This window comes from Mesitornis unicolor, unplaced genomic scaffold (genome assembly GCF_000695765.1).
Source record: "Mesitornis unicolor isolate BGI_N332 unplaced genomic scaffold, ASM69576v1 scaffold2764, whole genome shotgun sequence".
Taxonomy (NCBI): Eukaryota; Metazoa; Chordata; class Aves; order Mesitornithiformes; family Mesitornithidae; genus Mesitornis; species Mesitornis unicolor.
In genome coordinates, this window is record NW_010179220.1 from 48,580 (window position 1) to 67,571 (window position 18,992).

At 38.9% G+C, this 18,992-nt stretch overlaps 1 protein-coding gene across 1 annotated transcript in view; it reads right to left on the reverse strand.

The window, feature by feature from the left end:
* Positions 1–14,384, reverse strand: part of ANKIB1 (ankyrin repeat and IBR domain containing 1) — a 57,058-nt gene extending 42,674 nt beyond the window's left edge. The window contains exon 1 of the mRNA XM_010182680.1: positions 14,197–14,384. Within this exon, the coding sequence (XP_010180982.1) occupies positions 14,197–14,384 (188 nt within the window). The remainder of the gene's footprint in view (positions 1–14,196) is intronic.
* Between the last annotated feature and the right edge of the window lie 4,608 nt (positions 14,385–18,992).

Genomic DNA, 18,992 nt, shown 5'->3' on the forward strand with positions numbered 1-18,992 from the left:
CACAGCTGAGGAAGTATCGAGATTAAAGGCTTCGACTGGCACAAATGTGTAGCACCAAGCTTGCGGTACAAAGCTAACAGAAGCAATTTAGTACTGCAAAGAGGGTGGACTTTGTCTTTCAAACCAAGTGCTGTGAACTCTGTTTCGAAGTTTGCACTTAGACTGTGTAACACACTGGATGGCTGCACTAATTAGACCTGCGTATTCTGAACGTCAGAAGAGTTCTCTGGGTATCTGTTAACCACAAGGTTTCCTCCCTCTTTGAGTTGCTCTATATTCAACGTACTGATTTCCACCACTAGAATACAAAGTAAAATGCTACCTTAAAATTCAGTGAAAAACCGTCTGTGGTTTCGCTATTAGCAGAACCAGGGCTTGAGTTTTTTTAATTGCAAGAACATCTTCACTGCCTCCTCCCAAAGATGAAGGTTCTCTACTGTCTTTAGCTATCTAATCATTACCTTCTAGGCTTGATAATATAATACTGTACATTTCTGTTTTGATTTCTTTATCACCACTGGAATTCTATGCTGTGGTGGTTTAAAGCACGTGATTCACTCCTGAATCAGGTTGCAGTGTATCTGATTTCAGAATAGCACAATATTTTTGTGGTGAACTGGGAAAGCTATAAATCACATATTTTTTCTTACAAGACAGTATTTTACACAAACGAAAACCTCTGCTAACATAACAGCAAGGTTAACTGAATCAGAGACCATCCCACCTATACTCAACCTCCCTTTTACTTTTTAGAAAAACTTAATTTATTTTCCGTAACTGCTGAAATTCTCTTTAATAATGCCAAGCTATGAGGATTTCATCCTTACTTGACTGACTATATGCTGTAACCTACTAGCCTTCCACTACTAAGATTTATGCAGGTTTATAGAAGAACCATTGCAGAAGATGCAAGTGCTGAATGGGTGCAAATGCTCTGTCATAGCTCGAGGTAGATATTTCACCTGATCCTTAACATTTCAGAGGCTGAAACTGTTCATAAAAGTAGAGTCTGAAGTCTGTCAAACCAGTACCCCTCTTTAAACCCAAGATTTCTCTCTAAAGGGTTAAAATGTAGTTCAAAAGGAAGCTTTAGCAGTGAGTAACTATTAGTATAAATTTTTCCACCATAAAATTAAGCTCTCAGGAAAAAAACAATAAAACTCTTGTTCTAAGAAGTTATGTATATCATAACCTAAAATGAGAAGTACTTAAGTACAGCCTGCTTGCAGATTCTCTGTTCTCAAGCAAATAGAAAGGCACTTTTCTGTATTAACTAGATGATGAAAAGCTCTAGAATGGATTCAAATCCTGGAAAGTGTTATTGCACTGTTTTACTGTCGCTTCATAGCACAAAGAATATCCCTATCAAATAAGTCTATCAGCGAGGTAGATTTTGAAGCCTTGCAGCAAGAAGTATCAGCAGATTTTTTTCCAAGAGATAAATCAAAAAATTCTTCTGGTGAAGTTACCTGCTAAAAAATTGTCCAACGGTCTTTAAAAACATTGAAATCTTCAGTAAGAACTATCTACTGCAGGCAGCTCTCAAATTTTTACTCACACAATTTTTCTAGAACAGCTTTGTGGCATTTGTAAAAATGGTTTTGGGTTTGGGAAAAACATTAGTTTTCATTACCTGTTCTCCTTGCTTGCCATAAACGGGTCTGACAAACAACAGAGCTGCCAAAGGCATCCAGCACCTCACTCTGGATACATAAATGGGCTTTAAAGTGCACAACCCTCCCTCTTTTCCTTTCCTTATCTCTTCCAAAAATCAATAGGTCAGCTCCTCAGTCTAAGGGGAAGTCAATCCAACGCTAAAAAGTCCAGCTGAATGCACAACTTAAAGTTCAGAAAAGATGATTAGTGTCCAAAAAAGGGTAAATGAATACATTTTACATCCACAAATTCATTATTTGACAGGGTCTCATTTTTACCAGTGGTATTTGTTGCATAAGACTTTCACAGAGAGAGCTATAGACCCCTGCAATTTGATTCACAGCTTCAGAGGTATAAAAAGCTAAATTCTCCCTGGAAATGTACTGACAGAGTGAAAACAGGCATTGCCTATGAAAAATAACACTTAACCACAAGGGAGCCAGACTTTACTCTAGTTGCAGTTTCCAGATTTTGCTTCAAGCTGTAGCTCTTTGCAGAATCCAAACCTGAGGTGACAAAAGCATGAAAAAAGTGTGGGAAAAAGTGACAAAAAAGAAAGGGCTGTAACATTCACACCTACTACTATCTGTATTTGCAGAAAAGCAGTAAGAGACTCAAGATCACAAGGCTGTGAACTTGAATAATAAACAACTGGCACATTCCTCACTCCGGGAAACTATCATCAAGCATTTATTCAGGTTTTAATAGAATCTGTCATGTTTAGCGGATTAAAACCGCCATATTTACAATCTCTTTGTCCTAATGTTATATATTTATAGCTATATATGTATACACAAGAATATATAAGCATGCATATAAACCCATATGAAAATATACCTATGTATAGAAAAATAAAACCAAAATAAAAACTAGTGTAAAATGGAAATTCCTTTGCAGGCATAAACCTAAAGCTCACAGCTTTCTGAACTAAGAGAAGTACAGGTAAGCCATCAGTTACAAAAATATATAGAAGCTCTGTTACCCAGTAATTTAAAACTCATATGCAATGAATTAATTCGTACAGTTATTGAATCATTCCGCTTCCAACACAGTAGGTTAATACTAATGGATTAAAACCTTGAATAATCATGATTATTTTGTTAACTCCAAGTACTTTTCCCCCCAAATGCAGTATAATAAACAACCATAGTTACTAGCAAGCACTTGAAGAAATCTTTTTAGTCATTACTGACAGCTATATACAAATACCAGCTGGTTTAAATAATTTGGTGAGAAGTATTATTATTTATCTGATGTTGAAAGCCACATCTAGTAAAAGTAATTGGTATCTTTATTGATTTTATAGTGCTAGAAAATTCTTTATTAGTACTTACCGCTTCTTCCCTGTTTTATTAAGAATCTTAATGTTCTCCTACAGCCCAGAAATATCCTGTATGCAGTAAAATACCTGGGTAAGAGACAGTGACTATTTCTATTCTAAGATAAAGGATTTGCTGACAGATCATTAACCATTTATCAAAGAAAAAACACAGACTATTATCCTTTTTATAAGCTTCAAATTCAATTGGCCCCTTGCCTAAGCACTACAACTAACACTACCAGAATGCCCATAAACACTAGTAATATCCTGCTAAAGTGAAGAGCGAGGTTAAACCAGTGGTGATCTGGGCTCACAGCAAAAGCAGCATCTGAGAGGCTGTCAATGGTACCATCTCCACTATGGAAAGCTAATTCTTCTTTCCAAAATTTGGCCTTCACAGACATTTCAAGATCCCTTATGTCAAATACTCCACTCTGGCCTCCAACTCTGTATTTTTCCTAAACAGAAATGCCTCCCATTTGCTTCCATTCATATGACGCCCACCAAGCATGGTACATCTGGCAAAATGGGTTAAGTCAATTTCCTGAGTACTCAAACATTTTCTGCAGATTTTCAGAGAAAACCACCAATTTGAGAATCAAGTCCAGACTACGGCACATATGAATCATGTCTTTTACTCAGAGCAATCTAAGGTTCGGATGGAAATCTTTGACTCTCCCAGCATATACTCTTCTGGGCCTTTTTCACTTGCGGACTTAATGTAATGTTGAGCACAAAAATACTGCCTAGAACACAAGCATTGTCCTCAGCCTCTCCTAAACTGACTCTAAAAGGCCTTACAGTCTTTGTCACTGTATTGCTGTCATTTCACCTACAGTTTCCCCAAACAGCTTGTTTCTGAAGACTACTGAGGTGATTAAAGGTAGGTCAGCACCTGGGCCTGAGTTCCAGTTGTAGACTGACTCGTGTTAACGTGGCAGCCCATCACCTAAAGACACCCAAGAAAGGTCTTACACAAATATGCATCAGTAAAGAACTTGCTATTCTCTTTACTAAAAAGAGGCAAACACGATGACAAGTTTCTTTGGTTTAGTGGTTTTGTGTCAGCTAATATGATGAAGTATGACCTTCCGTAGATAGATAGTAATCTTTGGCTTGGTACAACACAAAAAACCAAGAAGGACAATGTGGAGGAGTGGCAAGGGATACCATTGAATTGTGGAGTACAGGTCCAAAGGTAGCATACACTAAAAGTGAGGAACACAAAACTGTGGACCAAAAAAAGAAATGCTGTATATACGGTACCCGTAACTGTTAGGAGGAACAGCAGTACCAAGACACAGAATTAAACCATTCCTGATGCAAAAAACCCCCAAACAAACGTATCAGCAACATCCCTAAGTTATCTTTAACCAGAAAATTATTTTATTTATTCATGAGCAACTTGACGTTGACCTTCCCTTGGACAGTCAGGAATATTGTTCCCATGATCCCATAAAATTCCGGCTTTTATTTCAATATTCTGAGTGAGATTTCAAAAGAAAAAGGGTGGAGAGCCAAATTAGAAGCAGCTTGCACTGAAGCTGGCTCCTTACCAGCAGCTCCTGTGACTAAATGTCTTCCATAATGCAAAATCGGTGTGATTTTCATCTCTGCCTCTGGCCCTTTCTTCTACACATTTATTTGCAGCTAGAACCAGATCTTGAACTTAGGTGCCATCCTTCCAGCCTTGTCTCCAAATCACTCCTTTGAACATAGTTTCTTTCCAAAAAAACCTATCTACTTCTCAGATAGCTGTGAGACTATTATTTTTAGACAGGTTTCAAACAAATGTCAGATGAAATAATAAGCATAAAACTACCAACGAGTGGGTTCATCTTCACGATTAAAACGCACAGCTTTGTATTTCTGTGCAGGGACCGTTATCTACATATCAGCTCGTAAATCCCCTAGCACTGTATGACATCTAGTGTTGATATTATTTATACAGCAATAAGGATGAAATTACACTGTGAATACTGATAGGCTTTGCATCATTTCTATTCTATTACTTAAAACTACAAATGTATTACAGAGATTGTGTCATCTTCCTCCATCTCTCCCTCCAGAAAAATAATTTCAATCTGTATGTTGCTTGATCATTAATAGAGCTAATTTTTGTTTTCCTTAAATATCTCAAAGAAGTAATTTTATTACATTTAAATTAAAAAAATTACAAATTTAAAAAATCAAATAATCCACAGCCTATACTTTGGGCAAAAGGAAAGCTGGGTTTATATACAATAACACTGAATATTTTAGCTGGATATTGCATTTAGCTATAAAAGTTAATTAGCTAATTCTGATACATTTACTTCTGTTTATTAGAAACTGCAAGTCTCTTAGTCACTATTCCGGTAGCTACTGAGCCAACAGATCTCTGGTAAGGAAGCCACGTGCACCTCTAACCCCAGGGTGAAGTTAAGCCACTTGACACAATGATTCAGCAGTTACCAATCAACAGAGTCACAAACTCTACCTGGTAACAATATTACTTGAAATAAAGATTCACTCATCCTGGCTGGCAAGGACCAAAGCTACACTCCTCTGCAATCCAAATATAATTTTACTTCGCCTGTGGTAAAATGTTCACAAAGGTTCTACTAAGGAGAACAGACAACACAGAAAAAGAAACATTTTGTAGTGTACTGCATTAACATATCTCACCTCACCAGTCACTAAGAAGTGATATTATTCTGCAGTATCTGATTTCCAAGGGAAGAAAAAGAAGAACAATGTGGGAAACAGATGATCGTTTCAGTAATGTCTAAACATGTGCAGAGCAGAGCACTGCAACCTAAGGTTCCTGCTTTCCTAAGGATGCAGAAAAACCTCATAGCAAGAAGCAGTAATTCAATGCACTTAACAGTGGCACCAGGAACTGGAGAGCAAGGCTGTGTTGTGACCAACAAACTTCAGGCATCACATATATTCAACCTATTAATGTTAAAATAATCAGAAATCAGCTAGAAAAAGGTCTGTTTTAAGAGCTGAAAACATAGCAGCTGACTGGCATTTGCATTTTGCATGTAGGTCAGACCACTATCAAGATAAAGTCTACCTACTGTTTTGTATTTTGTGAGGAAGTAATGAGGAGCACCAAGGAAGCCACCCTGGGAGGACACACAGTTAGTGAGAACAATTTTTAAATGAGATTTTGAGCTTTAGGAAAAAACCACAAACAAACAAGGGAGTAAGTCAGATAGAGGTTTGAATTCCTCATTCTGCCCAAGCTGCACTTTGGAAGGCAGCGCCCAAGTCGATGACAGCCTTTGAGAAACCTTGCAAATGCTACTGCTGCTACTCCACATCTGCAGCTGCTCCTCCAAGTGTCTCCACTGTTCGCTGTCTTTCAAAGTTTTCTCCAGTGAGGATTCAGTCACAGTAGGAACTTACTAAATTTTAAAGGCTTCCTAATTTTATCATTCCTCCATCCTCTTGACTGCCTTTGAGACTGGGTATCATGAAAACGACTGTTTGTCCAGTCACCTGCTCTGCTACTGAAGTCATGGGTATTTCAATTCACTTTCAATTCACTCTTGCTTCTTTATAAAGACTCCCACAAAGCCTGGTCGGATTATGTTCTTCATGTATTATTCTCCTACATCAGATCAAAATTTCCATTCAGTATTTCATATTCCAAAGCATCTACTAGATGACCAAACCTCATAACGATATAAAATAACTAATCTGAAAAGGCTTTTACAGATTCAAAACCCAGGTATTTTGGGCAGCTGAGTGGAACGACAACAAAACATGCGGATAACCACCAGTGCTCCTGCTGGGATGGATCCCATCACTGCACTGAACATTCACCACAGACCATGAATGTGAAGCATTTAACACCGTATCACAAGCAGCATCTCCCACAAGCAGCATTCCTGTCTGATATTGCAAAACTGTGAAAGTGTCCTATTTACAGCTTTGCAGGTGTTTACTATTCAATTTTACACTATTTGCATATTCTAGGATGAGATTCATCTTCTCAGGTCTGGAGATTTTACAATGCAGTTGACTACAGCTGATCCAGTTCTCTTGGATTCCTTTATAATCAGTGGGAATAAACAGGTCCTTCTGGCACATAATTAATTTAAAACATTTTATGATCAACTCCACAGTAAAATGAATTATGCTGTTGCCTACGCTCATTATTCTGACTAGATTTATTACCGAGGTCTACACTGACTATAAAGGAGTGTAACATGAATAATTCTCCAGACGTACTTTTTATGAATAAAACCAATCTTAAATAAAATTATAGTCTAAATATTCAATTTAACCATGTAATCATTGATAATTAAAAAGAAGCTTGCTTTTTGTTGTTCAAAAGTGAATAATCTAGACAAAGACATTCTAATAAATTATTCAGATGAAATATTATAATGTATTATAATAATTAAAGTTACTTAAACAGGACAGAATTCTTTTGTTGTGTGGGAGAAAGGGAAAATACTTAGGTGAACATCTTTTATACTAAAATAAGAAGTCAAAACTTTTTAAAGCTACTTTCAGGAAAGAAGCATATGTAACTATTAGACCTTCATAGTTTTTTGCCAAATGAGCTGTAAAATTGCCGGGGAAACATCAAACAAACTTAATCTTTCAAAGATCTTTCATTTCAAACCATGAAGAATGAAAAGGAGGGAAAAAAAAGACGACTCCAGAATTTCTGAACAACCTACTGAAAATGTTCATACATTCAGTACAGATTTTCTTACACTGGGACCCTGTTCTTTTGGTTGGCAACTTCATGTTTTTCCCATTTGCTGTCATTAGACAAAGAGCTGCTATGAACCTTATTATTATTTTACTTTTGCTTGCATTTATATTGGAAGAACAGTTAGTTAGGAGACTAATTTAAAAGGCAACATCAGTCTTACTGGCAAAGCATTGAATAGATTTTCAGAAATTTTGATAAAGAAAGAATATATTTCATAGCACCTTTCTAAAGCTTTCAGCGTGAATGACTTAGGTCAATTTGGATCTCAAAGTTTAAACATTTACAGAACTTGTGTCTCAGTCAAAATAGTGGAAAGTGAAGTAGCCTGAAGAAACCTCTTTTCTAGGTACATCTCCAGTAAATAAATTAAAAAAAAAAGGAAATTTGAAGCAGCTTCAACCTTATCAGAAAATAATCAACTACAGCACTTTTCTAAAGCCAGAACATCTCCAAAGAAGTTAGCAGGGTTTTCTCTAACACTTCTCCCTGACTTATATTTTTGCAGCACAAAAATCCACTAATATCCTCTCAACTTGAGAGAAGTCGTGTTCTGAAAAACAGCCTGTACACACCTCCCTCCAGTGCAGCCAAACCTAATTTTCAAGATGTCTGCAAAAGGAACAAAAACCAACAAAACCTGACATGGCAAGAGACACTCCTGAATGTATTGTGACCAATGTAATGTTCCCTCTGATGTCAACAAATTTTCTGTCAAATTCATCCTATATAGCATATTTGTAATCTCAATACTTTCTTTGATTGCATTACAATTGCTTAGACCAGTCCTTACTGAAACCTCTTAAACAGCCATAAAGACAAGACAAGACAAGACAAGACAAGACAAGACAAGACAAGACAAGACAAGACTGTAGCCTACATCAACCTGAAATTCAGAGAGCTGCATATCTATTTAACATATCAGGAAATTTCAGCCTAGAGGAAACCACCACTACTTAGAGCTTCTGTCATTCTACTGGAGTGAAAAATACTTTGTGAATTATAGCAGTGAAACAATAAATACTTCCTCTAGCCAGATCCTAGGCACATTTACCAATGTTTCTCTCTGGCTAGCTGAGCTATGCCTTCAATGCCAGAGGTCCTTCACTACTATTACTGATTGGCAAGCATCAAGAATGCTAAAAAGGTGGAGGTGTTTTTTTCAGTTTCAGCATTCACCTCAATTTCCAGAATCCTCTGTAACCGAAAACCTCTTTTTTTCCTGTTCTAAAAAAAAACAACCAGAAAAAGGACAGCTTCACAAATGTGTCCTGTCTCCCCATAGCCCCATGTTTCTATCACCTCCTCCTTCTCCTTCAGCCCAGGACCAGCAGCAACTGCTACAATCAATCCACTTTTGGCTTGAATACATAGCACCATGAAATATAGAATGAGGAAAATCTGTCGTTGAGCCAAAAAGCTTCCCAGCAAAGCTACAATACTGAAAGTCACGCCACAACATATATTGTGAAATGAGCTTATCTAAGAGGTTTTTTCCCTTCCCGCCACAAGTGGTGTCCTTGTGATTTCCAGCCAGTCCATCCCTGCCACCCTCTGGAAAAGCCTTTTCTCTTGTCATATTTCAGGAGTGGTTCACCAACAGCCAGAACCTAGCAAGTAACTTTCCACACTGATAGCAATTCTTTTGAACTGAGTAGTCAGATGGTCTCAAATGTACCTTAGGCAAAAAAAAGCCTTAGGGCATTGGACGTGCTTTATCATCTGAAGACTGCATTTTCTAAAGAAAACAATTTTCCTGTGTGCTCTTTCTCTGTAATATTTTAACACCCATTTACTGAATGAAATTTAAACTATCCTTTTAAATAGGAAACTTCTGTCAAGACCTTCATTCATAGGGAATCGTGATAAACATTTATAGTAGAACAAGACCAATGTCTATGTTGTACAAAGCTCTCAAAAATAATCTGTGGTTGGATCTTTTTTATTATTTTTTGATGTTTCCTAGTGCTATGTAACTTTTTTTCCTCTTCCTTCCAGAAGCTGTACCTATCACCCACTAGAGACTACCTATTTTATTAGCCTGCAGTGAACACAGTCTGAATGGCGACATCAATACAGTTTTGTAACACAGAGATGACATTTCTGAACTAGAGCAGTTAACAACCAAGGCAAACTCCTCTGAACATTAGTGCTGAATCTAAGGACCACCAGGAGATGTGTAGAGACGTAGCAGAAAATCAGTGAGTAAATCACACTCAAATTTTTCCTGCAGTATTTACAATATAGGCCAATATAGAAAACTTGAAAAATTTAGTTCTTTGCTTCCAAAATGGAAACGTTCTCATGTTTTCTGGAGAGATTTCAAGGCATCTATTTTCTCTTTGTACCTTTCTATTTTTAGTAAAAGGCCCCAGACTTAGGGGTTGACAAAGACAGTAGCCCATGGGAGGCAAGGCTGCTGCAGCTCCATGTTCCCAAGTTCAGCCAGTAGAGAGGCTGGGCTGCATTCCCAATAGACACACACAAACATACATATGCAACACATATATACATGGTGGTCCACACAGATGTACATGGACAGAAGCACTCAGCACTCCCATGTCCACGAACAACACTGGCTGCTTCATTCTGCTCCCCTCTCTAGGCAAGCAGCACAAAGGTCTGCTAGTGGGAAAAATACACTTATAAACAATGTTGATCCCTTCAGTAACTGGCCTTGGATGCTGTTTATCCTGTAAGTGGTGTTGGATGACCTGGACCTTCCAGGTCACACACATTGTACTGCAGATCGCCAGTAACCGGCCTTAGACACTACCAGTACCTGGTCTTGGATCCTCTCATCTCCAGTTGTTGCACAGGCCTTCTGGCTGACCTGTGGACTTAAGGTTGATTCCAAACATGGCTCCCAGGCCTCTTCTCGCTGGCTAGTCCAGCTTGATATTCACTAGCCATTACACACTGACACATGTACTGACATACACATGCACTCTGATATCTCCAGCTGCTGGCACCCAAGGCTCAGGGAACCCTCTGCTACGAGGCCCCTACTTCAGTTGCTGGTACTTAGATCTCCATACATAAACACGCACACAGCAGAATCCCAGAGTCCCTGGGAAAATAATTAGAGTTCAAAGAGAAGATAGGACAGACTGCAGGGCTCCCTCTCTCAATTTTTTTCAGTCCTCTCTCACAGCTGCTGCGCAGTGTTTTTTACTCTTTCTTAAATATGTTATTCTGGAGGTGCCACCAGCATCACTGATAGGCTCAGCTTTGGCCTGTGGTGGGGCTGTTTCAGAGCTGGCTGGAGCCGGCTGTGTTCTGCATGGGGCAGCTCCCGATCTCACAGAAGCCAACCCTACAGTCCCCTGCTACCAAAACCTTGCCACATAAATCCAGTACAATCCCCTTCTGCAGACTCCTCCTGATGGGTGCCACAGCCAGGACATGGGGTGGACGGCTCTCCTGTGACAGCCCTGGAGCAGCGGGCTCCTCCCTCTGATGAGCGTCCTGGGTTCCCCCTTGCTGCTCTGCCTCTGGGCTGCCCCATGCTCCTGAGGATGAGCAAAAACCTCACCCAAACTCTCTATATAACCCTACCAACTGGAGAGAGAAAATGAGATAGCTGTCACTTACGGGGAACTGCTGAGCGCTATGTAATAACTTCTGGCAACTTCAAGCAGTGCTTTGAAAATTCTTCTTTGTGCTAATTAGCTGTGATCAGCAATTTTTGGTTTTTAAACATTAAATGCTCTGTTAAAACAAACCAATCTGTCAGGTAAACATTACTTAGTGCTGCAGACCAAACAAAAGTTATATATTAATGGAATGTCTAACTATTTTCCATTTTTCATTTCAACATTTCTCATATACCAAAGCTTTCTATGATATTAATGAAAAATTATCATAGGAACATTCCTAGTATTTTATGCACACTTTTGTTGAATCTTGTGAAGAGAAAAGAAATTAACAGTAAATTTGCAAATTTTTACAGCTCTATTGTATACTGAATTCAGTTTTTGGGCTGTAGATGCAGGATGAAAGGCGCAGCAGCCAGATGACTCAGACACTTGCTGCAAAACAACTGCGCAGTTCAAAATCATGGAGGAAGTTTTGCTGGTTTAAGTTTCTGCCAGTAGACTTCATGCTGGATTACACAAAGTCTGTCCAGGTCAGGAGTTTTGCTTCATGACCCTTTCACTTCTCCAGTTTCTTGTTTCTTCACTTCTGAGATCACTATACCAGGATGTCCCCAACTCTTTCATTGCAAGCTCAGTGTCTGTGTTTTCACTGCGTCTTAGGACAGCCATCACCAGCCAGTCATCTGGTAACAGGGAGTCTGTCCCTTTGCCTCAGTATTTGGTAACAGCATTGCCAGATAGCTTATTTCTAAACATTAAAGAATATATCTCCCAGTGTATTCTGTTATGCAAAAGGTGTACTGACAACTGCATCGTGCTACTCTCTTTTGAGAAAATTTCACACAGTGAATCGTAAAACACATCAGTTCATATCCACCTACAATGATACAAATACCAGCCTATAAAGACAAATTGAATTATATGGTGTACATACCAGTAACATCTAGAGTTTAACTACAACTTGGTGTTCCCAAACTACAGATTCTCAAATGTTTAATGAAGAGAGAAATAGAAAATATTATAGTATCATGGACATGTCATAACTGTAACTTTCTCTCAAAATATTAACAGATTAAAATTAATTTATTTTAGCTACTGTTCTTCATCAATAAATCAAAGCATTCATTTTGATATTCAATTTATTTAATCTCTACCATATCCAGGAATTTCTGTATCAAAAGAAAGAGACTTAAGTGGAAATCACTTGTGTCCTTTCTACTATCAACTTTTCAAGCAGGCACACTTAAGTCTGATATTTATTCACTCTTACTACTTCACTTAGATAAAAAGGGTACGTTTTTGTGCTGAATGTCTGAGAGAGGAGTTCTGAACAAAGCCCTCAGAAAGGCAGCAGAAAAGTAAGTAGTAAAAAGACCTCAGCACATCACTCCTAGCAACAGCACAGTTCTAACAGTCCAGGTTTTCAGAAGCAGATTCTAGCAAATAATAGCACCTTCACTGTGTTTACTGGCAAAAAATGTATTGCAAACCTTGGACGTAAAACAGAAAAAAGAATTATTCTTTTGATAGTTTGTTTGCAATGTGTGCAAAATAAAACGGACTTGTCCTGTGACACTTGGATGCTAAAGCTCCCATGCAGCTAGTAGTAAAATGTACTTGCTAAATTACTTCTTTTTTTAAAAACAAAGCAATTATTTGAGATTTCGTCATAATGGTGCAATATGAACTCACTAATGGACTATGACTGCTCAGAAGTCAGTAATTATGTTTCCATTTCTTTCCATAGATGCAAACAATTTCATGTGTCCTTGTTGTTTCAATGAGGCTATATTTTCTTAAGAGACATTTTCTTGAGAGAAATAACCAGAAAATCTCAGAGAAAAATAAATCACACAGAAAATGTAAATAAACACTGGATGCTATTTTAAATTAGTTAAGTTTTCCCCATAATTCAAGAATCAGGAAAGGGGAAAAGTTTGGGGATGTTAAGAAACAAAAACAAATTCAGGAATGAAATGAAAACATAAATTGAAAATAGAAATATAGAATACATGGGGGAGAAGAGAAAAATACTTAGCGCATGAGGGACAAAATAAACCTTATAAATACCACAGGCCCATCAGTAGATATAAACACAAAGATGAAAAAAGTATACATTATATGTATGTATATATTCTTTTCTGTTTCCTAAGATAAGGAAGGGGATGTTTATTAAATTCTCTCTAACTTACTACCCACTAAAGAAGAGGTTTATCAATGTCTACTCAGTACTAGCTTCGTGAAACACTAAACCAGAACAGCTTGTACCTGCGATGTCTGGACATGGATAAGATGTTAATCTTTAATTCACCTTAAAGCACTGATAAAAATACAGAAGGGAAGTAGCTAACATTAGGGATTGCTGTACATGCTCACTGTGGCAATAATAAACTTACTCATTATCAAGATATTAATGTTCACTGTTACTACCCAAGATGAAAAATAAAAGCTGCCTGGATAACACAGGAATAAACATATATTATGCCATCTGGAAGCAGATACAATCAGTATGGTATCCATTAGGTGTGGCTTTACGAATAGATTATTTTAAGACATGAAAACACAAAAAATGGTGGAACAGTCACTATTTTCAAAGAACCGTGGTACAGGAGTCTTCAGGGGGCAAGCTCAAACTTTCCAAGACTAACATTACAGGGAAAGAACAAAGATACTAGAAATAAAATTTAAAACTGTTATATCGGTCTGTGATTATAGACTAATTTGCATGCTTTCTATTACTACTTGAACATGTTACAAATTCTATGTCTGCTACACATACACACATATGCACGTGTGTGTGCACATATATGTGCGCACACATAACGTATTTCTAACCTAGCTGACACTCCTGCATTTCTTAGGTCAGTTATTCACACCCAAGCAAAACCTGAAGCCATACTTACCCCAGTATACGGTTCATTCCATGCCTAGCAGCATAATGCAGCGGAGTGTTGTGCTGGTACGTTTCTCCGTAAGAAGTATTTGGGTCAAGAGTTTCCTTTAGTTGAGGGTTGCTCTCATAGATTTGGCAGGCCAAGTTTTCATCTCCATTTATAAGAGCTTTGCGGAATTTAGTGGTTGTATTTCCCATGTTGCTATCCTAGCTATCAATGGCACTTTTTCCTTTCCCCTTCATCCACTTGTAACATGTTTCACGGCCTAAAAAGACAAACAATATTTCAGTTATTCTGAAATGTAAAACATTTTCCCAGACTAATTCACCCAGAGCTACAGTACAGCAAGCAGGCATATGAAGAAGTACATAGGGCGTGTAATCTCTCCTCATGAACTGCTGAAGTCCTTCTACGTAAATACACACAAATTCCCGATTCTTCACAGATTATTTCCCTGATAAATTGCACCATCTCCCTGTGCAAACACCTTCACTACTTATACTCTTTGAACATACAGAAAAGAAAAAACCAAACCAGTATCCACCTGTATTAGAAGACAGGGGTGAACACTGAATTTCTATGAATTAGAAGTTAAAAGTTATTTCAAAACACAGTAGAACAAAATAAAAGAATTTAAGCAAAGAGGTAAAATTCTTCAAAAGCATGCAAGAAAGCAGACATCAGTTTAGCTTTTACTTAAAGAAGTTCATGTAAAAATGTGCTCAAAGCACCTGTGCCTGTGTAGGTGGGTGTAAACAGCACATTTCTGTGCCAGCAAGATGAATGCACATAAACACATGAATTATCATGTCCTCATCTTAACAGTCCTGCTAAGCAGACTCCTTGAAACACCTAACCCTGTTCTAAAATGACAGAGTTCAAGAACGAACGAGTCCACAAAATGCCAGGCATTTTACTGGAACAAACCACCTGTACCTTGCAAGGACTTCAAAGGCCTTTCCAGCTGCTGCACTCCCCAGCTCTCACCTTTATCTGACAGAGGGGACCAGCAGAAAAAGCTGCACAAAGACAGGGCAGAGAAAGCATCTCCGCTCATGGGATGGGACCAGAGGAGTTTTATCAGGCCATGCAGTTGGAAATAGCACCCGCTGGTTTATGTCAGAGGGACAGACAGGGGACGCAGCACCAGGCTGCAGCTGGTAGCACAGTGAACCTTCTAGGAGGTCTCTTTTGTGCATGACTCATCCCATTCAGACAGCTCCATGCCAGACCTTTTACCCCACAAAGAACACACTGGGATCCAAATAAGCCAGGCACAGCAGGTTAGGAAACTGAGATTTATTATGCTGGGCACGTAAAATCAGGCAGGGCAGGAGCTGCTTCATGCCCAAAACTTCTACTTGTATATTTGCTTTCCAGCACAGTTACTGGTGCCCAGACAGCCTTTCAGACAGAAGAAACAGAGGAATCCAAGGGGTCTAGAGCTGCAGAAAATCCAAGGGAATCAGGATGTGGACGCAATTCATGTGAAAAGGATTTGGGGGAAGCTGGGGAAGAGCTGTAATCAGATATTTGAGTTTCCTCAAAGTAGTCCTCTCACGAGCTGCTTTCAGCTAATGTTGTGAATTTATGTGTCACGTTGCATCCCGGTCTTACTGTAGCTTTGCTCAGATCCCATTCTGCATGAGATCCTACCAGTGGAGTCTTGCACTGTCTCCTCTCTGCAGTTCCTCTGAGAGGTCACTTTGTGAAGGAGAGAGAAAAGACAACTTTGATCCTAATCTCATCAGTGCCATCAGGGTTGTTCAAAAAGGAGAGTGGTGGCCTCCATTTTCATCTCCTTTTCCTACAAAACCTTGAGGAGGCAACCCTTATTTTGGAGTTGTTCTGTCCTACCTTTTGATGTCATGGTGTGAGATAACAATCATACAATCATTGAATGGTTTGGGTTAGAAGGAACTCTAAAGACCACCTAGTTCCAAACTCCCTGCCATGGGCAGGGACACCTCCCACCAGACCAGGCTGTTCAAAGCCCTGTCCAACCTGGCCTTGAACACTTCCAGGCAGGGGGCATACACAGTTTCCCTGGGCAACCTGTGCCAGTCTCACCAACCCCACAGTAAAGAATTTCTTCTTAACATCTAGTCTAAATCTACCTCTTCCAGTTTAAGCCGTTACCCCTTGTCCTATCACTATTTGCCCTTGTAAAAAGTACCTCCCCAGCTTTCTTGTAGGCCCCCTTCAGGTACGGGAAGGCCACTAGAAGGTCTCCTCCGAGCCTTCTCTTCTCCAGGCTGAACAACCCAAACTCTCTCAGTCTGTCCTCAGCGGAGAGGTGCTCCAGCCCTCTGACTGTCTTCATGGCCCTCCTCTGGACCCACTCCAACAGCTCCAAGTCCTTCTTCTGCTGGGGACACCAGAACTGGATGCAGTACTCCAGGTGGGGTCTCACAAGAGCAGAGTAGAGGGGTAGAATCGCCTCCCTTGATCTGCTGGCCACACTTCTTTTGATGCAGCCCAGGATGTGGTTGGCCTTTTGGGCTGTAAGCAATGACACTGCCAAATCAGCTGACTCAGCATGCTAAACACGATGCCCATGTTCTCCTGTGACCAGATTTACCTAACAAGCAACTACATTAAGCAGATGAAAGTTTCTTGTAATAATAACGAAGTAAGCATTCATCTAAAAGTAAAGGCACACCCTTCACATGTTTAGTTATATACACAAACCAAAGCCCAGATTCTTCAATTACACTAAAGATTCTACAGCATCTTGTATCTTTCTGTTATCTCTGTATTTTAAAATATAAATATGCAGATACTATGCGGATATAATACTTTGATTCTTCAAGAAAGCCATTGCATGTTTAGCTCTCAGTGCTGTAGATTAATGTGTTTTCCGTTGCAGAAACAGCTGGATTACTCTAAATTTCAGATAGTTTCAGGCTTTAATGAAAGACTATACAAAACCAAGAAAAAAACTACAGTCTTTTCAATCAACCAGCAGTTCATATCACCTTCAACAGCGAGGATCTCAAAAATAACTTGCAAGAATGATTTTCAGTAAAGTTTTTAACGAGATTAGTTTATGGTATTATATTATCCCTCTCAACCACCAATAGCTTTTGAGACTATAAACTAAATGAGACAAGAGCATATGTCTGACAGATATCATGTTCCCAGAATCTTCATGAAAATCAATAACGAAGATCCCACTAGTGCCCTTACTAAGAAGAAAAGCACAAAACCTTCTCCCATCGTCTGAAATTAGAAGGTACCAGCACCAATTGCCATGCACTTATTTCTGGAAATTAGCACATGGATAGCTCGCATCAGCTGCAGAACCTGCTGCTTCTTGCTCCAAACTGGAACATTAAACAAACCTGGGCAGGGATGAGAGGGGGGGCTGAGAGTGTAAGGAGGAGAGATGGTGCTCTCAGGCAGTCTGAGAGGAGGCTGGGGCAGGGTGGTGCTGCTGAGATGTTGAAGAGGAGATCTGAAGGGATTTAGGTGGGGGGTCTGGAAATGCATGGCAGAACTAAGGGTCAGTGTAGGGTGGTTCTACAGAACTAAAGAGCTCAAGTTATTGCAGTGCAGAAAAGGCAAAAATTGTAAATTTCATTAATTCTATAGCACCAAACAAACTTTATTTGTATTTGATGGAGTACGGATATATTAGATGACAGCACAGTATTCAACAACTAATAACATAAAAGATGTAGGCACATTGCTTGAACTATTATGTACATTATCATAACACCTGGGAATTTTAGTGGTATGCAGCATCTACTGCATAAGTCACTGAACAAAACAATGACATCTGCTTCCATAAAAAAACTCACAGCCTATGTGCACAGTAAAGGGTTATATACAATACAGACATGTCATAGAAACGTGAATAAAATAAAAAGAGTAAAATACTTCTCTGTATAACAGGATCACTCTCCAAATGAAAGATTCTGAGTTATATCTAATTCTAATCATATATTATTATTTCAGAATCCCAAATATTAACATCTAATTCAAAATTAGAAATTGCATTTACTATTCTACTATCGTCCCATAAATTTTCCAGCTTAAACAAAACAGCTCAAATACTGGTTACACAGCCCACCTTAAAGTCTAAGGAAAGATTCTTTATAAGAAGTCAGGGGCATCACACCAAAACTGCTATGGGCTTATTAGCAACACTGCTAAAAGCAACATTTCAATATCATAGTTCTATAAATATTGAACAAAGAGACAGCCACTCTCATAGGAGCTTGAAGAGTGAGTACAAGATGAAACAAGGGTGGATACAGAAAGACATGGGCAGACCAAGGTAACAATGAGATTTTGAGAGCAGTTGACCAGCTGCCCAATTACTATTGATTTTTCCATGGGCATCATCATAGAAGTGAGTCTGAAGAAGGACAATTGTAATGGCTTAACAGGATTTTCGGAGTTCCTCCTTTGAAATACTGCCACGGTGCTTGCTAGAAATTTATAATGAACGATAAAGTACTGTTCAAGGGGGATCAGGTACGTATTTTTGAAACATTCTACTTCTAACGCTCATTTAGGAACCACATATTGAACACACAAGTCTTTGATGAGATGACGTACCTCTCTCAATTTACATTTGAATGGCTTTAATACTGAAGCAGAACACAGCAGCAGGATGCGGTCGTACAGCAGCCATTCTGTATCTTGGGGATGAAGAAAAGGAAGGGAGACATACTGTGCTATGCTGTACTGCTTAGGAAATCTAACAGAATGAGTGAAAAATACTCAGAGTTTAACTATGAGAAGAAAATGCTATATAGCTCTTGCACCAAAAAGTCTGTATAATGAGCTAAGATCAG